Source organism: Thalassophryne amazonica, chromosome 4 (genome assembly GCF_902500255.1).
Source record: "Thalassophryne amazonica chromosome 4, fThaAma1.1, whole genome shotgun sequence".
NCBI lineage: Eukaryota > Metazoa > Chordata > Actinopteri > Batrachoidiformes > Batrachoididae > Thalassophryne > Thalassophryne amazonica.
Genome location: NC_047106.1, coordinates 28,011,973 through 28,036,770, shown reverse-complemented (window position 1 = coordinate 28,036,770; position 24,798 = coordinate 28,011,973). Strand labels below are relative to the sequence as shown.

The 24,798-nt window shown below is 42.1% G+C and overlaps 1 protein-coding gene across 3 annotated transcripts in view; it reads left to right on the top strand.

Annotated features, from left to right (window-relative positions):
- The window catches only part of arhgef12a (Rho guanine nucleotide exchange factor (GEF) 12a), a 194,334-nt gene extending 169,894 nt beyond the window's left edge, over positions 1-24,440 (top strand). For 2 of the 3 annotated variants that reach the window (XM_034169300.1, XM_034169298.1), the window contains 12 exons: positions 1,639-1,739; positions 1,910-1,987; positions 2,100-2,175; positions 2,268-2,435; positions 15,538-15,625; positions 15,719-15,796; positions 15,888-15,982; positions 16,085-16,288; positions 16,389-16,625; positions 22,035-22,264; positions 23,117-23,192; positions 23,292-24,440. In XM_034169300.1, the coding sequence (XP_034025191.1) occupies positions 1,639-1,739; positions 1,910-1,987; positions 2,100-2,175; positions 2,268-2,435; positions 15,538-15,625; positions 15,719-15,796; positions 15,888-15,982; positions 16,085-16,288; positions 16,389-16,625; positions 22,035-22,264; positions 23,117-23,192; positions 23,292-23,302 (1,442 nt within the window). In that variant the 3' untranslated portion in view covers positions 23,303-24,440. The remainder of the gene's footprint in view (positions 1-1,638; positions 1,740-1,909; positions 1,988-2,099; positions 2,176-2,267; positions 2,436-15,537; positions 15,626-15,718; positions 15,797-15,887; positions 15,983-16,084; positions 16,289-16,388; positions 16,626-22,034; positions 22,265-23,116; positions 23,193-23,291) is intronic. The other variant, XM_034169299.1, reaches the window with a different exon arrangement.
- Positions 24,441-24,798: the final 358 nt, after the last annotated feature.

Sequence of the window (24,798 nt, the reverse complement as noted above, 5' to 3'; positions counted from 1 at the left end):
TTATGTTCGGTCTCAGGGTTTATTTTTCCTCAGATTTCTCTTACTGAATCACATCCAGAATCTCCGCATCACTGGGTGTTTCCTTCTGTTTCCAAGTTACCTTGACTTTTTCTTTCCAGCCTTTTATTACGAGACATCCACAACTGAGTCAGGCCCACCACAGGCTGATCAGATATGGATGTCTGTCTCAGTGTTTGCCAGACCTTTGATTGCTTTTCTGTGGAAGTTGCTACAAAGCCCCTCCTTCCCACCTCAGCTGGACACACGTTCATATTCCATCCATGATCCTCTGCTTCAGCTGCTAAGTTTGAGTCATGCCATTTCTTGTGTTCATAAGCTTCTTCGATCGCATCTTCCCACAGGACTCTTTGGTCAGCGATGGAGGCACGTTTGCTGGAGGTGGACCAGAGGACCAAGTCTGGTTGCAGGGCACTTGTTGCTATCACAGATGTGAAAATGAGTCTCTGGTCCAAGGTGTACTTTCATTTCCCAGTCCCTGGCTGTATTTAGTAGTACTGACTTAGGAGGAGAGGGGTTAGCCTTAAAGTTGTTCCCCTTCCCGGTTAAAGGCTGGTGGTTGTTGGGGTGCTTCCTCATGTTTGAGAGGTTTAGTGTTGATGGATACTCTCTTGCACTCCAGTTCAGCTGCCAACTATTTTAAGGCTTGATTATGTCACCAGGTGGATCTGCCTTGTGTTCGGCTGATCTTGCAGATGACCCAGATGTGCTTGAGGGTTGCTTGGTGTTGTACACAGGGAACACGCCGGATTCTCTCCCAGCCAGCGGTTTGAGCTTGTAGGAGGGGTCAGGGCCTTTGATGATGAACCCCAGCCTGGTGTAGACTTTTAGCTTTAATTCAGAGGCTTCAATAAAAAATACAGCATTAGCTATAAACAGTTCCAAAAGTGTGAGCCGCTCCCCTGGTGGTCTGTGAAGGTACTGCAGCTGTGTTGTGAGAGGTCATTAAAAAGAAATGACTGATAATGTCTTTGATTTTCAGTTTCATAATAAAGCTTAAAATGGCACAAAAACAATAATGATGGAAGATTGGAGGATCAGCTGCACGGCGAAGCGAAGGTGAAATAATAGACACTGACTACTGCGTTGACACTGATGTGTTACTTGAAACTGCAAGTTTCTGCAGCGTGTCAGCACGTGACCTCCAGCTGGACTTGCTGTTATGTTCAGCTTTACTCTGCCGTCAAATCAGTTAGATTCTACATGGTGTTTCATTCATATAGAAAATAATTGAGTACATATTTCAGTAACCATGAAAACACGATAAATTAGCTGCATTTTTGTAATTCATCAATAAATGAAAATGAATGCAAGTCAAAATGGATACAAATGAGACAAATTCTGTGCTACGTGTGACAAAACTGTAAACATGAGTGGTCATTTTAATAGTTTTATGCAGCTTTACTGCACATTTTGGGAAATACCTCCACCATTCTTTGGGCTGTCATTTCGCCTTTGGTGGGGTTCTGCTCTCACACTGTGAAGATGCACAAACAGCTGTGCTGTCATCATGAAGCGGCCCCTGTCTTATCGTCATTTGTGAGGGCGATGGTGTGCTAATGGATGGTGGAAATATCGATTTACTAGATGGCGCCATGCTGATGTTGTAATATGTTTCAGATGACACAGTGGAGAAGGACAAGGTGAAGCAGGCAGCAGATTGCTGCCGAAAGATCCTCAATCATGTCAACCAGGCTGTGAAGGAGTCTGAAGACAAGCAGGTACAAAGCCTTTGAAAAGCTTTTTTCTATTTTGTGCCGTCCCCGACTGTTTGTCTCTGTCACTATTATCTTAAATCTTTTTTTTTTTTTTTTTTCCCACCACTTTGCCGCTCAGGCAGTTGCTTTTCATTAGAGAACTTCCTTAACCCCTTTCTTCTGCTCTTCCCCAGAGATTGGAGGACTATCAGAGAAGATTGGACCTCTCCTCTTTGAAGCAGACAGACAACCCCATGATCCTGGAGCTAAAGGTGACACTTATCTACAAACACACAGTTCTGACTGAGTAGGTAGAAAAAATAGAACTATAACTGCATTTTGAAGCTCTTTTATTCCAGTTATTCTTTGTGTTGTTTTTATCAGAACCTGAATCTAACCAAGAAAACGATGGTTCACGAGGGACCACTGTCATGGAAAGTGAACAAGGACAAGATTATCGGTTTGTAACCTGCAGATTTCCCAGCGGCGTGCATGACAAGTATTTTGTGTTTAATTAAAAAAACAAACAAACAAAAAACATATGTTTTTTAGAACTGTACACACTTCTCCTGGAGGACATCCTGGTTCTGCTGCAGAAACAAGACGAGCGTCTGATCCTGAAGTGTCACAGCAAGAACCTGGCAGGAACGGCAGACACCAAACACATCTTTAGTCCCATCATTAAACTCAACACTGTCCTCGTGCGCTCTGTGGCCACAGGTCGGTGACACACACACACACACGCGCGCCTGTGTTTGTTTTCTCTCCTTCCAGCATTCTTTAAAACGATCAGTTTTGGTGGTTAATTAGCACTGTTTTTCCCTCTTCAATGGGAGGCAGAAAGAGGCCAAAATTAAAGTACCATTGAACACAACAGATTTTTAAAAAAAAATTTTGACAAATTTGCACATTCTCACAAACGTTTTGAAACACTGCAAAATAATGAATCTGGAATATGAGAGTAAACTCCTGAAGTTTGACACCAGGATCAAATCAAATCAGTCATATTCTTTCAATAGCTCTGTGACCATTCTCAGAAATGTTCATCATCCTTGGTAAATTACAAAATTAATCCTTCTTTTTTTTTTTTTTTTTTGCTTTATTATAAAAGGCAACAGATTCTTGGTTGATCAGAAACAAATTTCAGTCATTTACTTGAGATCAAAAAGACTCAATCTAGTACTTTGGATTTAACAACAATGAATTTCAAGGCAGCTTTCACGTTTCGTACTGAAAATAATAATAATTATAATAATTATTGTGAACTCTGAAAGCCATAATGATGTCACAGATCTCATGTACCTGATGACAAATTTCACATCCACAAGAAATCTCTCACACACAGTAATAGAGCTCACATGCACAAAGACAGATTGCACAGGTATGATGACAAATTGCACATGCACCATGACAGATCTCACACGCATGACTAGAAATCTCACGTGCACAACAACAAATCTCTCATGCACTATGACAAATCTCACATGCACAACAAATCTCACATGCACTACGACAAATCTCACATGCACAATGATAAATCTCACATGCTCAACTACAAATCTCACACGCGCTACGACAAATCTCACATGCACTACGAGAAATCTTACACACACAACAGGCTCGGACTGATAATCTGTGATTTTGGGCATTTGCCCGGTGGGCCGCTGCACGTTTAGACGTGCGTGGGCCGGCCGTCCCATATTTATAGAGATTATGGAAATATACAGTGTTCTCGAACCGCGCGCTGCTGTCAACACGAGGAAAGTCAGTGATCGGTGAAGCGACAGCATTTAATCGGCGCAGCTGCAGAGCCACTTCCTGAATTTGTGTTAAAATAAAAGTTCTGTAGTGTTTCATACACGGCGCAGTCTTATTCTAGGTTTCAGTTTTGTTTCCGTTTGATCACGCAACGGAGACTTACATCGAGCACAATGATTGACATGGCCAACAGCCAATGACAATGGAGAAGCATACAGGGTGGCCAATCAGATTGCAGGAAGAGCAGGCGGCCGCTCCCGCCCCTGTGAATGGATTGAGTCCTCGGCGCCTGGACTTCTCTCCGCTCTTCTACTGATACAAGGTTGGAGTCGTTTCTTTTATCTTAATTAACTGTGCTTTACTTTTATTAATCTTTAAATGCAACAGCTACGGACTTCAGCTTCTTAATTTGCTGCTATGTGAATCCTAGCAGTGGTTACACATTACCCCCCTCTCTCTCTCTCTCTCTCTCTCTCTCTCTCTCTCTCTCTCTCTCTCTCTCACACACACACACTTTGGAGACACAAAAACTTTTTCCGCTTGTGTGCATTTGCTTCCGTTTTGTCAGACCCGGCGCCAGAAAAAAAAAAAAAAAATTAAGGGGGCGATGAGTTTATCACAGGGGGCAGGGTCGCCCCCCCCCCTCCCAAAAAAATAGTGCGCACCGGAGGAGACGTGCGCTCCTGGAAAGCTCGTGTATTTACGCTGCACTGTTGTAAGAGACTGACCAAGATTGAAGAGTGATGACAGTATTTTTTTTAATTATTATTTGAACGTATAGACGCTCGGTCAAGTGATCTCCTGCATTCCACACAGAGCCGGTGTTCAGTCGAGATGAGATGCGCCAACTTTCGACACACTCTGAGCTGTGATGTACCTTCGCATTGTCCAATAGGAACGACGCGTCGGGCCAAAACATGGAAGACTCGTGGCAGAAACCACTGATCTCTACAAAATGGATTGGACCAATCCGATTGGTGCAGAAAGCACTGATCTGTACAAAACATTAACGTGTGACAGGACTGCTCATTTATAGAGCAGTTTTCTGAAGAAAAATTATTGGAAATGTTTTTTTGTTGTTGTTACCTCAAAATTTCTGATTACTGTTAAAAAAGTTTAGAACACTTGTAATTAAAATAGGTAAGTAAATCAATAAATGGTTCTTTAGAAACCTTTCATCTGTATTAAAACCACCTGTTAAATCAGATTAGATAATTTCTTGTTTAACATAAGGAACCTCAGACATTTATTTTTAGACAAATAAAATAACATGGAAACTTGTATATTTTTTTTTAAGTCTGGTAGATTATTTATATGTAATTTCAACCAGAAAAACAAACACTAAATAAATACAAGTGTTTATTATAAATGCAAAAGCAAATAATTTAACAATGACTGCAGTGTGATTGTAAAGTAGGATTTCTGTGTCATAAACCTCATGATGTTTTATATATATATATATATATATATATATATATATATATATATATTCATTTAAACTTGTAATTTCGTCAAAATATGTAATTGCCTTTAATGTTATCAGGACACCCCCTCGTGGCGCCGGGTCCGCGTTTTGTACTATGATCAAGGTGAAATGACAGTGAAAGTGTGTGTTTAGGTGTGTGTTCATGGTGTTTAGGTGTATAGTATTTGTTCATTGGGGGTTTGGTATGGATGGGTGGGTGTGCGTGTTTGGGGGTGGATTCGTCGGGCCAATAGTGGGCTGGTCCAGAGGAAAAATGCCAGGGCCGAAATGTGTTCCCAGTCCGACCCTGACACACAACAACAGTCTCACACGCACAATGACAAATTTCACTTGCACAACGACAAGCACTAACTTGTATTTACAGAGCTCCCGGGTCGAATATAAACATTTTTGTGTGGAAATTGACTGAAATGTACAGCTCAGTTAAAAACAACAAGCTTTTATTTGTTTGTGGAGACATTAACATAGATTTTCTAAATCCTCATGGCCACATGCATATTGTTGTGTGGGCTGCCAGAAGAGGAGGTACTGCTGGCCCACCACCAGAAGGCGCCCTGCCTGAAGTACGGGCTTCAGGCACGAGAGGGCGCTGCCGCCTCAGGAACAAGCCGTGGTGACAGCTGTCACCCATCATCCGTGACAGCTGTCACTAATCAACACATCTGGTATAAAAGCAGAAAGACACCTCCACCAAACTGCCGAGATATCATCTTCATCTGGAGGTAATACTCTCAGCCCCTTTTGTGAGATTGATAAATCTATTATTGTGAGTGTTTGCAGGAGAACCGGTCGTTTTTGAGGAGGCTGTGCAAGACGGCACTCCTTTTCAGCTGAGACCGCTGCAACGCGCTGAGTGAGAGGTGGAGGTGGCATTCCCACCATTGTTACTGGGTGTTCACACACCCACCCTTTGACTGTCTTTGCTTTCTGCCAGCAGTACCAGATCCGACACTCCGGGAAAGTGGCCACCTGGGGACTCCGGAACTTGGCGGCTCCAGTATTCCTTGGGTTCAGGTGGCGATGGAAATCATGTGGTTCCGGTTCGTTTCCAGACGGGCGTCTCCTATCGTCGAGCCTGCCCACACGACACCTTTATTAATTGACTGTTGCACATTCTGATTCTGCTGTGTTTGGTTGTGACATTCACACCAGTAAAGTGTTATAATTTGACTCCTTCCATTGTCCGTTCATTTACGCCCCCTGTTGTGGGTCCGTGTCACTACACTTTCCCAACACATATAGTGGAATTCCTAGATTCTGCGTTCTGTATGGGACTGTATCCAGCAATAACACATCCAACCAGTATTACTACGAATGCATCGATACTTATTGACAATATATTGACAAACGTTATTGTTGGGAACTTAATGGGTGGATTGGTGGTTGGCTCTCACTGCGGTATTGTATCACTTCCTGTTCCGGAGCACAGCGGTGTTTTTCTGTATCTGTTAGCTGTTTAATCTGCACAGTTAGATTGATCTAGTTATCTAGATTACGATTTGTTTCCCAGTGTAATCTTTACGTGCCTTAACTAAAGCACTCCTTCTGCTGAATCACCTCTAAATTATTTACACATTATTCACTTTGCGTGTTTTTAGGAATCCGCTAGCTTAGTGTAGCTACTAGCTCTTAGCCGATTTAGCATGGCGGCTTCTCCTGTCTCTCCCGCACTTTTCTGCTCTGGGTGTGAAATGTTTAGTTATTCCTCGGCCTCCTTTAGCAGTAACGGTACTTGTAATAAGTGTAGCTTTTTCGTAGCTTTGGAGGCCAGGCTGGGCGAATTGGAGACTCGGCTCCGCACCGTGGAAAATTCTACAGCTAGCCAGGCCCCTGTAGTCGGTGTGGACCAAGGTAGCTTAGCCGCCGTTAGTTTCCCCCTGGCAGATCCCGAGCAGCCGGGAAAGCAGGCCGACTGGGTGACTGTGAGGAGGAAGCGTAGCCCTAAACAGAAGCCCCGTGTACACCGCCAACCCGTTGACATCTCTAACCATTTTTCCCCACTCGACGACACACCCGCCGAGGAACAGACTCTGGTTATTGGCGACTCTGTTTTGAGAAATGTGAAGTTAGCGACACCAGCAACCATAGTCAATTGTCTTCCGGGGGCCAGAGCAGGCGACATTGAAGGAAATTTGAAACTGCTGGCTAAGGCTAAGCGTAAATTTGGTAAGATTGTAATTCACGTTGTAAATTACGCCAATCGGAGGTCACTAAAATTAACATTAAATCGGTGTGTAACTTTGCAAAAACAATGTCGGACTCTGTAGTTTTCTCTGGGCCCCTCCCCAATCAGACCGGGAGTGACATGTTTAGCCGCATGTTCTCCCTGAATTGCTGGCTGTCTGAGTGGTGTCCAAAAAATGAGGTGGGCTTCATAGATAATTGGCAAAGCTTCTGGGGAAAACCTGGTCTTGTTAGGAGAGACGGCATCCATCCCACTTTGGATGGAGCAGCTCTCATTTCTAGAAATCTGGCCAATTTTCTTAAATCCTCCAAACCGTGACTATCCAGGGTTGGGACCAGGAAGCAGAGTTGTAGTCTTACACACCTCTCTGCAGCTTCTCTCCCCCTGCCATCCCCTCATTACCTCATCCCCGTAGAGACGGTGCCTGCTCCCAGACTACCAATAACCAGCAAAAATCTATTTAAGCGTAAAAATTCAAAAAGAAAAAATAATATAGCACCTTCAACTGCACCACAGACTAAAACAGTTAAATGTGGTCTATTAAACATTAGGTCTCTCTCTTCTAAGTCCCTGTTAGTAAATGATATAATAATTGATCAACATATTGATTTATTCTGCCTTACAGAAACCTGGTTACAGCAGGATGAATATGTTAGTTTAAATGAGTCAACACCCCCGAGTCACACTAACTGTCAGAATGCTCGTAGCACGGGCCGGGGCGGAGGATTAGCAGCAATCTTCCATTCCAGCTTATTAATTAATCAAAAACCCAGACAGAGCTTTAATTCATTTGAAAGCTTGACTCTTAGTCTTGTCCATCCAAATTGGAAGTCCCAAAAACCAGTTTTATTTGTTATTATCTATCGTCCACCTGGTCGTTACTGTGAGTTTCTCTGTGAATTTTCAGACCTTTTGTCTGACTTAGTGCTTAGCTCAGATAAGATAATTATAGTGGGCGATTTTAACATCCACACAGATGCTGAGAATGACAGCCTCAACACTGCATTTAATCTATTATTAGACTCTATTGGCTTTGCTCAAAAAGTAAATGAGTCCACCCACCACTTTAATCATATCTTAGATCTTGTTCTGACTTATGGTATGGAAATAGAAGACTTAACAGTATTCCCTGAAAACTCCCTTCTGTCTGATCATTTCTTAATAACATTTACATTTACTCTGATGGACTACCCAGCAGTGGGGAATAAGTTTCATTACACTAGAAGTCTTTCAGAAAGCGCTGTAACTAGGTTTAAGGATATGATTCCTTCATGTTCTCTAATGCCATATACCAACACAGTGCAGAGTAGCTACCTAAACTCTGTAAGTGAGATAGAGTATCTCATCAGTAGTTTTACATCCTCATTGAAGACAACTTTGGATGCTGTAGCTCCTCTAAAAAAGAGAGCTTTAAATCAGAAGTGCCTGACTCCGTGGTATAACTCACAAACTCGTAGCTTAAAGCAGATAACCCGTAAGTTGGAGAGGAAATGGCGTCTCACTAATTTAGAAGATCTTCACTTAGCCTGGAAAAAGAGTCTGTTGCTCTATAAAAAAGCCCTCCGTAAAGCTAGGACATCTTTCTACTCATCACTAATTGAAGAAAATAAGAACAACCCCAGGTTTCTTTTCAGCACTGTAGCCAGGCTGACAAAGAGTCAGAGCTCTATTGAGCTGAGTATTCCATTAACTTTAACTAGTAATGACTTCATGACTTTCTTTGCTAACAAAATTTTAACTATTAGAGAAAAAATTACTCATAACCATCCCAAAGACGTATCGTTATCTTTGGCTGCTTTCAGTAATGCCGGTATTTGGTTAGACTCTTTCTCTCCGATTGTTCTGTCTGAGTTATTTTCATTAGTTACTTCATCCAAACCATCAACATGTTTATTAGACCCCATTCCTACCAGGCTGCTCAAGGAAGCCCTACCATTATTTAATGCTTCGATCTTAAATATGATCAATCTATCTTTGTTAGTTGGCTATGTACCACAGGCTTTTAAGGTGGCAGTAATTAAACCATTACTTAAAAAGCCATCACTTGACCCAGCTATCTTAGCTAATTATAGGCCAATCTCCAACCTTCCTTTTCTCTCAAAAATTCTTGAAAGGGTAGTTGTAAAACAGCTAACTGATCATCTGCAGAGGAATGGTCTATTTGAAGAGTTTCAGTCAGGTTTTAGAATTCATCATAGTACAGAAACAGCATTAGTGAAGGTTACAAATGATCTTCTTATGGCCTCGGACAGTGGACTCATCTCTGTGCTTGTTCTGTTAGACCTCAGTGCTGCTTTTGATACTGTTGACCATAAAATTTTATTACAGAGATTAGAGCATGCCATAGGTATTAAAGGCACTGCGCTGCGGTGGTTTGAATCATATTTGTCTAATAGATTACAATTTGTTCATGGAAATGGGGAATCTTCTTCACAGACTAAAGTTAATTATGGAGTTCCACAAGGTTCTGTGCTAGGACCAATTTTATTCACTTTATACATGCTTCCCTTAGGCAGTATTATTAGACGGTATTGCTTAAATTTTCATTGTTACGCAGATGATACCCAGCTTTATCTATCCATGAAGCCAGAGGACACACACCAATTAGCTAAACTGCAGGATTGTCTTACAGACATAAAGACATGGATGACCTCTAATTTCCTGCTTTTAAACTCAGATAAAACTGAAGTTATTGTACTTGGCCCCACAAATCTTAGAAACATGGTGTCTAACCAGATCCTTACTGTGGATGGCATTACCCTGACCTCTAGTAATACTGTGAGAAATCTTGGAGTCATTTTTGATCAGTATATGTCATTCAAAGCGCATATTAAACAAATATGTAGGACTGCTTTTTTGCATTTACGCAATATCTCTAAAATCAGAAAGGTCTTGTCTCAGAGTGATGCTGAAAAACTAATTCATGCATTTATTTCCTCTAGGCTGGACTATTGTAATTCATTATTATCAGGTTGTCCTAAAAGTTCCCTAAAAAGCCTTCAGTTAATTCAAAATGCTGCAGCTAGAGTACTGACGGGGACTAGAAGGAGAGAGCATATCTCACCCATATTGGCCTCTCTTCATTGGCTTCCTGTTAATTCTAGAATAGAATTTAAAATTCTTCTTCTTACTTATAAGGTTTTGAATAATCAGGTCCCATCTTATCTTAGGGACCTCGTAGTACCATATCACCCCAATAGAGCGCTTTACTCTCAGACTGCAGGCTTACTTGTAGTTCCTAGGGTTTGTAAGAGTAGAATGGGAGGCAGAGCCTTCAGCTTTCAGGCTCCTCTCCTGTGGAACCAGCTCCCAATTCAGATCAGGAAGACAGACACCCTCTCTACTTTTAAGATTAGGCTTAAAACTTTCCTTTTTGCTAAAGCTTATAGTTAGGGCTGGATCAGGTGACCCTGAACCATCCCTTAGTTATGCTGCTATAGACGTAGACTGCTGGGGGGTTCCCATGATGCACTGTTTCTTTCTCTTTTTGCTCTGTATGCACCACTCTGCATTTAATCATTAGTGATCGATCCCTGCTCCCCTCCACAGCATGTCTTTTTCCTGGTTCTCTCCCTCAGCCCCAACCAGTCCCAGCAGAAGACTGCCCCTCCCTGAGCCTGGTTCTGCTGGAGGTTTCTTCCTGTTAAAAGGGAGTTTTTCCTTCCCACTGTAGCCAAGTGCTTGCTCACAGGGAGTCGTTTTGACCGTTGGGGTTTTACATAATTATTGTATGGCCTTGCCTTACAATATAAAGCGCCTTGGGGCAACTGTTTGTTGTGATTTGGCGCTATATAAAAAAATTGATTGATTGATTGATTAATTATTAGTGACATCAGTGATCACCTGTCGGTTTTTGTTGTTTACAATTCTTTAGTTGACAAAGTTGATCCTATTGACACTCCAAATTTCAAAAGAAAAATTACAAAGGAATCTATGGCCAATCTTAGAATGGATTTATCGCACCAAGATTGGCGTGGCATCTATACGGAAGACATTGACCAATCATATGAATCATTTATCTCCATTATCTCCAAGTCTTATGATAAACATTGTCCACTGATATCAAATATTGCACACAAGCGATATGCTGACAAACCCTGGATCACTAAGGGACTGCTGAACGCATGCAAAAATAATTTTTTGTACAAGCAATTTCTAAAGAACAGTCGAAGCTGAGGGTAAATACAAGACATGTAAAAACAAGTTGACCAATATCATGCGATCTTGCAAAAGGCAGTGTTATAGTGAGTTGTTGGAAAAAATAAATCAAACATCAAAGGCAGATGGAAACTCTTAAATGAAATAATCAAAAATAAAAAAGTTGTCCAAGACTAGCCAACATATTTTTACTCAAATACAGATACAATGGTTAAAGAAAAGATAGTGATAGTAGATCATTTTAATGATTATTTTGCCAATGTGGGGAAAAATTTAGCAAATGCAATTGTACCTTCAAATATGAGGTCTTGGGATAACACGACAATGAGGACCATCCTTTCAGATTCAATATTTATCAGAGAAACTGATGAATATGAAATAATCAACATTGTACATGTACTAAAAGGGAAAAAAAATCAACTGATCACAATAATTTTTCTATGTCTTTGATAAAATATAATCGATTGTGTCATTAAGCCTTTAACTTATATCTGTAACTGGTCACTATTGACGGGCAGATTTCCTTCCAAAATGAAAATAGCTAAAGTGGTACCGCTGTTCAAATCCAGCGACAAACAGGTTTTTTCAAACTACAGGCCAATCTCCTGTCACCTCAATTTTCAAAAATTCTGGAAAAAGTATTCATTATGAGGTTGGATAAGTTTATGTCCAAACATCACATACTAAATGAGCAACAATATGTATTTAGGAAAAATCATACCACTTCACTGGAGATAATTGATTTTGTGGAACATATCACAAATGCAATTGAGAACAAACAATACACTGTAAAGGTTTTTTTTTTTTTTTTTCGACTTACAGAAAGCATTTGATACTATTGATCATCCCATATTTTAGATAAATTATGGAAGTATGGCATCAGAGGATTAGCACATGATTGGATAGCCAACTAATTGTACAATAGGTATCAAGTATGTTCACTTGGGTGGGATAAATCCAGGATTTTTGAGGTGCACTTGTGGGGTGTCCCAGAGCTCAGTCTTTAGGGCTTTGCTGTTTCTTTTATGTGTTAATGACATATGTTTGGTTTCCAAGTCGGTGAGTTGTATTTTATTTGCTGATGATACGACTGTGTTTTGTAGTGGGTATCATTTGGGACAGGTTCTGGACACGATGGAGAGGGAACTACAAGAAGTTTAAGGAATGGTTTGATTATAACAAATTGTCGCTTCACTTTGGTAAAACAGTGTACATCATATTTGGTAATAAGCCCAGGAACACGTAGAAATTTACAAATACACAATGTTGAAATTGAACTCGTTAATGAAACTAAATTTCTTGGGGTCTTTATTGACGATAATTTAAATTGGAAAACACATATAAATCATGTTAAATCTAAAATGTCAAAGATCATCGCCATTTTGTATAACGCAAAAGACTTCCTCCCCCAACACTCATTAGTTACTTTATATCACTCATTACTTGTTCCACACATGAACTACTGTATTGAAGTTTGGGGAACCACCTATAAATCTAACACAGATCCCATATTTTTACTAAAAAATAAAGCTATAAGAGTTATTAGTAAGAAACGTTATCGTGAGCCAACTAACCCCTTGTTTGTCCATTTGCATATTTTGAAATTTTGGGACTTCATTGATTTACATTATAATACAAATTATGTTCAAATTAAAAAATAGACTTCTGCCACAACACGCCCAGGACCTGTTTAAAATGAGGGATTCTAGTTCCAATTTACGAGGAACATTATTATTTCAGAAATCGAAGATTCGAAGTACTGTAAAAAGTCATTGTATTTCTGTCAAAGGTGTAAATATTAGGAGTAATTGCCTGGATAATATAAAATCACTCGGTAGTTTGGGTGGTTTTAAAAGCTCTATAAAAATTATGATTACTTGCTGTGGCATGTTAAATTAGGTTTATTGATTCTGTTGTGTTGTGATTGATAGCGTTCTGATTCTGTCGTGCACTGCATTTTTTGTGTTTTTTTTTTTAATTCAAATTTAGGGATCAATGTATACTTTGTAGCAGTTGTGATGGGTATATACGAGGTCTCTTAGATAATAAACCGACCCTTTTATTTTTTTTTTAACTATATGGATTTGAATGACATGCGATTACACCAATCATGCTTGAACCCTCGTGCGCATGCGTGAGTTTTTTCACGCGTGTCGGTGACGTCATTTCCCTGTGGGCAGGCCTTGAGTGAGATGTGGTCCCGCCCTCTCGGCTGAATTCCTTTGTTTCACACGCTGCTCGAGACGGCGCGCGTTGCTTTATCAAAATTTTTTCTGGACCTGTGAGGAATATCCGAGTGGACACTATTCGAGAAATTAAGCTGGTTTTTTGTGAAAAGTTTAACGGCTGATGAGAGATTATGGGGTGTTTCTGTCGGTGTAAGGACTTCCCACGGAGCGGGACGTCCTGCAGCGCTTCCAGGCGCTGTCGTCGGCCTGTTTCGAGCTGAAAACATCCTAATTTAAGGCTTAATTCACCCAGGACATCGTGAGAGAACAGAGAAGATTCAGAAGAGGCCGGCATGAGGAATTTATGCGGACATTCCACTGTTTAAGGACATTTTTTTAATGAAAGACGTACGCGCAAATTCGCCGAGTCGTTTCCGTGACGACTCGGCAAATCTGTGTGCGCCGCGACAGGAAAAACACCTCCGTGTTGAAAACCATTTGTAGAATTCAGGCGGCTTTTAATGGCTTTCAACAAGTGAGTAACTGAGAAATTGTTTAACAGCTTGGGCATGTTCCAACTTGCCCATTAAGATTTCCAACGGAGGTGTTTTTCCTGCCGCGACCCCCCGCGGTCGGGTCCAGCCCGACATGCGACTCTGCCCGCACGTTCTTTCATTACAAAATGACCGTTAACAATGGAATGTCCGAATAAACTCCTCATGCCGACTTCTTCTGAAAGTTCTCTGTTCTCTGACGACTTACTGTGTCAACAGAGCCTGAAATGTGGAAGTTTTCAACTTGAAACGGCGAGACGCTGCCGCGTCGAAGCGCAGATCGACGTCAGGCGCCGTGGACCGTCCTTAAAGCGACACTACCAGACCAAAATCTCTCATCAGCCGTTAAAATTTTTACCGAAAACCAGCTGAATTTATTGAATGGTGTCCACTCAGTTGTGCCTTACAGTTTTGAAAAAATTTTTATCAAACAAAGCAACAGTCTCTGAGCCATTCCTAAACAATGAAAAAAATCGACGAGCGGGTGGACGACTCCTCACTCAAAGACTGCCCACAGGCGAATGACGTAACCGACAGGCGTGAAAAAACTCTCGCATGCCCACGAGGGTTCAAGCATGTCTGATGTAATCACACGTGATTCAAATCCATATGGTTTTTGAAAAAAATAATAAGGTCGGATACTTTTCTAATAGACCTCGTATATAATTTTATATACATATGTATAATTTTTAATTTTGGTTAAAGGGGTGGGCGTTTACAAGCGTTTGCTTCTGCCTACACTCTTTCGGGGACATGGGTGCATTGTTGGACTATTTTATTTCTCTCTTTCGTGGTATGTTTTTGTTGTTTTTGACCTGTGTGTGCTAAATAGATTCATTCATTCACAATTCGCACATCCACAAAGGCATATCTCACATCCACAATGACTAATCTCACATGCACAATGGCAAATCTCACGTGCACTACGACAAATCTCATGCACAACTACAAATCTCACACAAACAACAAATCTCACATGCACAATGACCAATATCACATTCACAATGACAACGCTCACATTCACAATGACATATCGCACCTGCGCAATGATAAATCTCACACACATAATGACAAATCTCACACGAAGAACGACAAATCTCCCACACACAACGAAAAATCTCACACACACGACAAATCTCAAATGCACGACAAATCTTACATGCACGACATCTCACGTGCACATGACAAATTTTACATGCGCAACAAACCTGACATTCCTAATGGCATATTCCATCTGGACAATGACAAATCTCACACACGGCGCCACATGTCACACTTGACATGAGCTCTCACATGTGAGCTTGTGTAACATTGTTGGCATTAATGCAGACCATTTTGAAATTTTATGTGTATTGTGAGACTTTATATTAAAAAGTGATGTATAAAGAATGCTTTTTTAAGACAGTCTGTAAAATTACAAAACCAGATTATTCAAAAAATATATGAATAAGTGTGACATCTGGATAAATGCTATTTGCCCTAATTTAAATTTGTCTGTCATCTCTCCTCCCAGATAACAGGTCATTCTTTGTCCTTTCAATGTCCGAAAGTGGAGCCCAGATCTATGAGTTGATGGCGCCCACTGTGTCAGATCAGACAACGTGAGCCCTGATGTCTTTTGATCACTTGTTTATTTCACTGATGTTCCAGTTGTTGGATCGGCTAACTGTCTGTCTGTCTGTCTGTCACATAAGGTGGCAGCGTCTGATCAGTCAGAAAGCTGATGCCATGAAAGTCAAACCTCATAGCGTCATACCGTTACCTCAAACTGAGTATGCCACTTTCTTGATTTTGGCATTTGTTTACTGTAACCTGATGATGCTTTTTGAATGTGTTGCTAACACAAGTTGTCACGTTTGTCAGAGGAGACAGAGATGGTGTGGAGATCATCACAGCAGGAGTTTCCAGGCTGAGTAGAGATCCGGACCAGACGTCCACAGGCAGCACCCAGTCTACAGGTTATTAAAATCAGCAGTTAATCAGCATCTTGTACAGTCCTCATATTCGATACCTTACTCACAAGATCTTTGACAAGATCTTTGTGTTTTTTTGTCCCTCAGATAAAGAGAACAGTCCAGCATCTAGAGATGAGACACAGAGCACTCTAGCAAGTAATAATCCATTTGAGGGAGTAAAGCCAGAGGAAGAGGAGGAGGAGGAAGGTTTTGTGGACCCAGACCTTCCTTACCAAGTGGTGGAGAATTGTAGAGAAGGCGACTCCTTCAGCATGTTTCCCTCCAGGGCAGACGAAGCACTGAAAACATGTAAGCACGCTGAAAAAAGAAACATTAGATTGTGATGCATGAAGTCACTTCATTGGTTTATGTGCATTACTGATAATTCCTACCCTCACTCTTTCCTTAGTGGCAGCATTAAAACAGGTTCTGGTGACCCAGCTAATGTCCCAGGAGGCTGGCGAGCGCAACAAACGCTCCACAGGGAGCCGTCTCCTCCGGACCACCTCTCTACGGACACCTGTAGACAGCCGCTCACGGGTGATCGTCCATAATGGCTCGGAGAGGAACAGCTCCCAGACAGAGGACCCATCTCAGGACCTGGGGTCTGGAGACACAGGCTTCTTTGATTCTCCAGAGGATTATGGTGAGCACAGACAGAATGGAGCAGAGAGGGAAGAAAGTTGACATTAGCCCTGTTCAAGTGTGAGCTGTAGCTTTGTGTTAAACTGAATCAGGGTTGGATATTTAGGGAACAACCCTGTTGTGTGTGATGATTTGTGGATGTTCGTGCTGGTTATACGTAGGGTTGGGTATCAAGAACTGGTTCTTTTCGGGTATCATTAAAGCCCTTTTCACACCGGGGCTGCTTTGAGTTGCTTCGTGTGGTGTCATGACGACGCAGGAATGTCTGCGTCAGGTGCACGCAGCAGGGGGCAGAGAGGAGGTGAGGACGCAGCCTGTAGGTTCTCTGCACAGAGAAGTCAGAGTGCACAGTTTGGCTGCAGACAGTGCAGTCTGATTTCTCTTCTACTTTATATGTGTTCTTGTGCTGAGCTGCAGGTCTGCGCTCTGAGTTCTGTTATAGTTTATCTTTCCTCCTTTGACTGTGAGATGCACACATGCATGCGCGTGAACGAACCGTCCGTGAGTAAATGTGGAGATGTCTGGAGTTGTACTGCATGTGGACATGTCCTGGCAGTCAGTCTCTGAGCAGGACTTTTATGGACTTTATTTAAACACATTTGTGAGAGAAGAGCGAGGAGCTGCAGCAGCAGCTTTTTTTTCTGTGCTCTTTTTGAGCGTGTAGTTTTACTGCATTGTGTACGTGGTATTAAAAAAATCCTGCATGATTTATACTTCAGGAACAATGGAACACAGTAGGAATCATAAATTGGCATCGGGTAACGTTGTATTGTGAGGGTGTGGCTTCCAGTCACGTCGAGTAATGTTGCCTTGCCCTGACTTGCGTTGAAACCACTTAATTTCTGCGTCGAGAACAGGATGCAAAAATAATTAAACATGTTTCATTTTTGGCGTCCGATTTGCTTCGTCCTTTGTGCCCCTCACGCTGTTGTGACGTTGAGCTACATCGTCTCGGCACTGGGTTGCTTTCATGTGGCGTTGTCATGACACCACACGATGCAAATCAAAGTGGGCCCGGTGTGAAAGGGGCTCATTAAATGATTCGATTCACGGAGATCAATAGCCTTTTTACTTAATAATTCCCTTATCGGTTCTTCAGAGCGGCCATTGCTTTGGGGGGTGTTTGTCGGGAAAATGATCATGTCTCTACATTGATTACAGAACCCCTGCAGGGTCTGTAATCAACGTTTCAAACGGCTCTTCTTTGAAGCTTGACGCAGTGAAGCATTTATCTGACCCGCTGCTTCGTTGGTTCTTTGTTTTATTTCACTTTATCTTAATTTTTCCCCACTAAAACCCAAAAGAGCGTATGTCTGTGAGTAATATTTACCTTTTTTATGTTAAACCGACCTGCTATGGTCTTCTGAAACAGTTGATAGATGTATTTTATAACTTAAAAACACGTTAGCATGTCTATGGCATTTTCGTTGTTAAAATTAGCAATAAGCTGTTCGCATCTCAGCACGTTTGTGTGCATTTGTTTTCTGTATAATAATTAATGGCTCAGCATTTGTTGTTGTAAAAGAGTCAAATGTATTACAAATTGTCATATTTTTTTAATTTATTTTTGTTTATATATTATTAATAATAATAATTCACTGTCTTCACTGTGAACTGTGGCTTTTATTCAGAGTTTGGGGATCATCTCACAAACTGTCTGCAGTCCTTGGACCCAAAAAGAACAATTTTACTCTCATCAGTCCACAAAATATTCCTCCATTTCTCTTTAGGCCAGTTGATGTGTTCTTTGGCAAATTGTAACCTCTTCTGCACGTCTTTTATTTAACAGAGGGACTTTGCGGGGATTCTTGCAAATAAATTAGCTTCACACAGGTGTCTTCTAACTGTCACAGCACTTACAGGTAACTTCAGACTGTCTTTGATCATCCTGGAGCTGATCAATGGGTGAGCCTTTGCCATTCTGATTATTCTTCTATCCATTTTGATGGTTGTTTTCCATTTTCTTCCACGTGGCTCTGGTTTTTTTTTGTTCATTTTAAAGCATTGGAGATCATTGTAGATGAACAGCCTATAATTTTTTGCACCTGCGTATACGTTTTCCCCTCTTCAATCAACTTTTTAATCAAACTACACTGTTCTACTGAACAATGTCTTGAACATCCCATTTTCCTCAGGCTTTCAAAGAGAAAAGCATGTTCAACAGGTGCTGGCTTCATCCTTAAATAGGGGACACCTGATTCACACCTGTTTGTTCCACAAAATTGACAAACTCACTGACTGAATGCCACACTACTATTATTGTGAACACCCCCTTTTCTACTTTTTTTTACTAATAGCCCAATTTCATAGCCTTAAGAGTGTGCATATCATGAATGTTTGGTCTTGTTGGATTTGTGAGAATCTACTGAATCTACTGGTACCTTGTTTCCCATGTAACAATAAGAAATATACGCAAAACCTGGATTAATCTTTTTAGTCACATAGCACTACTATTATTCTGAACACTACTGTATTTCAGAGCTTCTAGAATTCAAACATTTTCATGTGGGTGGTGTTGGGGGGGGGGAATTTTTGGGTTCCAGTTTTTTGTTTTTCACCACTTTCATCCCTGAATATGTCACTTGGGAGTCACTTTTGTGCGGATTAAAGTCACGAACTGGGACTGCTGTCTTGTTGCGAGAAAGAAACGAGAATCGTCCTCCGTTCTGTTCACACAGCTCAAAACGCTGCGCGGCTCTCTGCCAAGTCAAGTTAGAACGATAGAGTCCAGTCTGAATTAATAACTTCAAAGCGAAACGCAGTTTAAATCAATTGACACCTCTTTCCAAACGTTGTAATACAAACAAACTGCAATAGATCAAGACGTTTTTTTTTTTCCTCCCAAAATGAGACGTCCTGTGCTGACGTGCAGCAGCCATCTGAGCTCAGCTCAGATGTACGGAGAGACAGTCATACCAAAATGTCTGAAAGGAAATGCTTTTGACAAAACTACAAATTTTATTTATGTCCAGACATCAAGGATCCAGTGACCACTTTAAAATGTTGTTGACATAGAAAACCTGTAAAACCTACTTTTAGTACACAGAAAATTCACAAGAGGTATCAATAAGGGAATTGATAAGTAATCGGATTGATAAGCGGAATCGATAATGGCATCAATATCAATAAAATCTTATCATTACCCATCCCTTGTTATACAGTTGCAAATTGAGCTTTACTTTGAGTTTTAATTCAGTCCGTGAGGGTTACCGTCGAACCGAGGCATCGCTCCAACAGTGGTCACGGCGCAGCGTAATCCACCAAACGTGAAAATCCATCAAATGTGAAACGTAATTCTGTATCAGAATCCACATCAATACTTTCTTATGGTAGCTTAAATTCACCCATTTTGGCGGTGGTGCGCAACTTTCTCTTGCTCTCAGCTAACAGCTGTAACAGCTAGCAGTGCGCAGCCGGTGTTCTTTCGAATTGTGCATCTCATCGCATAAATTAGCAGTTCCACGTCCCAACAATATAGCGCATGCGCAGTTGCGCGAAGAACAAGAATGACATTTGACATCTTGTCAGAACACCGGTCAGGGCGCCATGTCATACATCCACATGTGAAACGGTCGAATATTTTGCCACTGTTACCCCGATATTATACAGTCTGAAATCTCACACGATTAACCAATCAGATTTGGAGAAAAAATGTAATTGGAATAGAATTAGAATTACAACAGAATTAGAACTTATCAGAAAAATCAAAAACTCGGGTCTGGGAGGAGTTCGGGGAGGCTATGGAGGAGGACTATCGGTCGGCCTCGAAGAGATTCTGACAAACCGTCCGACGCCTCAGGAGGCGGAAGCAGCTCTCCACCGGCACTGTTTCATCCCCTGACTGGGGATGTTGTCGGGTGGTGGAAGGAGTACTTTGAGGATCTCCTCAATCCCATCGCCACGTCTTCCGAAGAGGAAGCAGAGACTGGGGACTCAGAGGCGGACTCATCCATTACCCAGGCTGAAGTCACCAAGGTGGTTAGAAAGCTCCTCGGTGGCAAGGCTCCTGGGGTGGATGAAATCCGTCTTGAGTACCTTAAGTCTCTGGATGTTGTGGGACTGTCTTGGTTGACACGCCTCTGCAGCATCGTGTGGCAATCCGGGACAGTGCCTCTGGATTGGCAGACCGGGGTGGTGGTCCCTCTGTTTAAGAAGGGGGACTGGAGGGTGTGTTCCAACTATAGGGGGATCACACTCCTCAGCCTCCCCGGTAAGGTCTATTCCAGAGTACTGGAGAGGAGAATTCGACCGATGGTCGAACCTCGGATTCAGGAGGAGCAGTGTGGTTTTCGTCCTTGTCGCAGCACACTGGACCAACTCTACACGCTCCATCGGGTGCTCGAGGGTTCATGGGAGTTCGCCCAACCAGTCCACATGTGTTTTGTGGATCTGGAGAAGGCGTTCGACCGTGTCCCTCGACCGGAAAAAGGTGCTTTGCCCTCTTCAGGTCGGTGGAGTGTCCTTGCCTCAAGTGGAGGAGTTTAAGTATCTGGGGGTCTTGTTCACGAGTGAGGGACGGATGGAACGTGAGATCGATAGACGGATCGGTGCAGCGTCTGCAGTGATGCGGTCGCTGTATCGGACCGTCGTGGTGAAGAGAGAGCTGAGTAGGGGGGTAAAGCTCTCAATTTACCGATCGATCGACATTCCGATCCTCACCTATGGTCATGAGATTTGGCTCATGACCGAAAGAACGAGATCGCGGGTACAAGCGACCAAGATGAGTTTCCTCTGCAGGGTGGCTGGGCGCTCCCTTAGAGATAGGGTGAGGAGCTCGGTCACTCAGGAGGAGCTCGGAGTCGAGCCGCTGCACCTCCACATCGAAAGGAGTCAGTTGAGGTGGCTCGGGCATCTTTTCCGGATGCCCCCTGGACGCCTCGCTGGAGAGGTGTTCCGGGCGCGTCCCATTGGGAGGAGGGCCCGGGGAAGACCCAGGACACGCTGGAGGGATTATATCTCTCGGCTGGCTTGGGAACGCCTTGGGGTTCCCCCGGAGGAGCTGGGGGAGGTGTGTGTGGATCGGGAGTTCTGGGCGGCTTTGCTTGAGCTGCTGCCCCCGCGACCCAACTCCGGATAAAGCGGAAGAAAATGGATGGATGGATGGATAGAACTTATCAGGTTGTGATGTGGACAGATTCTTTGTTTTCTGAACATGGTGTTCTCAGCAGTTATCTCAGTGGTGATGTTTATGCCTCTGGGCCCTTGGTGTCTGAGATCGGGGGACTCCTGGGAAAAGCTTATGTAATTGCGAAGTCCTTGGACAGAGGTGTTTGTTTGATGAAGCTGATACCTATTAATTAAAACATGTTTGTTTGGACTGATGGAACTCAAACACTTTTGAGTGGCGTACATCCTGGAAAAGAAGCATAATCGCCAGCAGTTACACATTGAGCTTGTTTGACTCTCTCAGCAGGTTACCTTGTCCTGGAAGGTTTTGGTGGTCCAGGGGAGAGCAACACTGATGATGACATCTTGGCATCAACCACAGGGAAACAGCTGAGCACCTCACACGGCTGTGCTGCAGATTCTGGCATCAATTTGAGGTTTTCGTCAACATCGCAGGCCGGTAGCCTCTCGTCTTTCAGCAGACAGGTCCTGTGTCACCTTAGAAACCTTCAGACCAACCTCAACTATCTGAAGGTATCTTTTGTGGATTCGCACAGCACCCTTGCTACCTCCCACCATTCATGGAAGAATTAAAAACACTGTGTTTATGTGGGGCAGCCAAAAAAAAAAAAACGTCATGAATCCACTCGTGTTATTCACTCATCACTCATCTTCAACTGCTTACTCCAATGAAGGGTCATGGGGGGCTGGAGCCGATCCCAGTTGTCATAGCGCATGAGGCGGGGTTCACCCTGGACAGGACGCCAGTCTGTCACAGGCCCACATATAGACAAACATATTCACACCTGCATGCACACCTACGGACAGTTTAAAGTTCCCAATCACCTAACCTGCATGTCTTTGGATATGGAAGGAAGCCGGAGCACCCGGAGGGAACCCACGCAGACACGGGGAGAACATGCAAACGCCACACAGAAAGGCCACGGGTGGGAATTGAACCCATGACCTCCTTGCTGTGAGGCAACAGTGCTAACTACTAAGCCATCATGCTGCCCACCTCCTGTTTTAGGTTTCCTTTGTTGTTTTGCTGTTTTTTTGTTGTTGTTGTTTGTTTGTTTGTTTGTTTGTTTTGTTTTGTTTTACTGTTTCCCCAAAGAAAAACACAGTTTCAAAGACTCCAAATATGGTCACACTCACTTGAAAACAAACAAACCCACAGAGGATACAATGTACAGAATGGAACAAAAGTTAGCAGTCTGTTTCACAACATGACCTTTGATCCACATCCTGTTCATTACCCACAAATATGTCTATATCAACCCCTAAAGTCTAATTTTGCTTATTTTTCACCCCAGCTCTTGTACAGTAATGTTCATTCATATATCTACAGATCTGAGTAAAATTATTTATTTATTTGTTTTGTAGGAGGTCGAAGTCAAGTACAATAATCTAATACGCCAAAGGCCAGAGAGGTCAGCAGCAGACACGGATGTAAACAAAGGTACAGTAACTCTGTTCCTGTGAAAGATCAATATGCCAATTGCATTCTGTGTCTGTCGTTTTAAAATTTTACACTATTTCTTTTTTCCTTTGTTCCCAGATAAGAGATAGTGGATGTCCGTGACTGGGATTTTGCCTCTCGTCTCAAAGAAGAAGTAACGACTGGTTGTCCAATCTTACTTCTTGTGTCTTGGACTTTCTGGACTTCTATAAGCTTGTCCTCTCACTGCTGAGTCCCTTCCTCCGTTGCTGCCTACCACAGTTGCCGCAGAGAATGAGAGACTGACACGTAAACAGAAACATTTTAGTGGGAGAAGTCATCTTTCCGATGCCCCGCCCACATCAGCACATGGCAATCAGGGAAGTGGGATTGGCCCAAACCTCACCCTTCTATCATTCTAACACCCTGCAAGAAAGAGAACTTATACCAAAATGTACAAAGATGTGTGTTTAGGATATATATATATACATATATATATATATGAAACACAGAACAAGAAAAGGAAAAATTTAAGATAATGTAATAAGATTTTTTTTTTTTATCCCGAGATGTATTTATTTTCATTTTCTTTTCTTTTTTTTTTAAAAGTGTCTCCCACATTGCTTTGCATGCTTTTTGCCATGGCGTTATGTTTTTAGGCTGCTTTTTCTGCTTTGACTACACGGGGTCATGTAAGTGTTGTGCGTGCACACTAGCCTAGCTTCCTTGAATGATAAAGCAGGAATATATTCAGACTGATAGAGGCCAGAGTTGCACTGGTGATGTTAAAAACTCTAAAACTGTATTATAAAATCTCAGATTCCGTCTGAGTTCTCAGTGTGGCGTTAACTAGAATGAAGAGTCTGAAGGCTCTGATCTGGTCCTGTTACATTTCTGTCTCCTCATTTTTGTGTTTGTGTATGTTTGTTTGGTTTTTTTTATACCCTCATCTTCCCTCTTTCCGTGAACTGTTCTGGGTGTCTTCCTCTTTGGCTTTCTTGCTTATTTATCTCCCACACTATTGCATCAATCTCCCTCATCTGCCTTTGGGTGTCTTTGCCGGTTCCCCCGTTTCCTCACGGCGCACTCGCACTCCTCTTGTATCAGCTCGTGACAAACATGTTGCTTCATTCTGCTGCTGTTCGCGATGCTGATCTGACTGACTGGTATTCTAATAACGTCATGAAGTTTAACACATACTGTAAGATGAGCTACTTGGAAGGTTATGCATAACTTTAATAAAGAAATGGTGCCATGACAAGATTGAAACAGCAAAACATGAACTGTTTTTTTTTTTTTTCTTATTCCTCTTCTTTGAAGTCCACTGCAAAGTTCTACTGAAAATCTTCAAGGGAGTGCTTCAGAGTAGATTGTTTGCAGAGTTCCACCAAAAGCACCAAAAGGATTTTATCAAATTCTTTGAAGGTTGTCGACGGTCTGAAATAGAGACCATTTTATGCGAGCCAGGAAATATTCTTTTAAATAATTCAAGATATTTTTGGAACATGTTCTAACAAGTACTCATTTTGTTTTCTCTTAGATCATGAAGACTTGCCTTTGCTCATAATGTTTGGAATCAAAATAAGCAAATTTTTGTAAGCACAGACAAATCACCCGGTTTAATTTT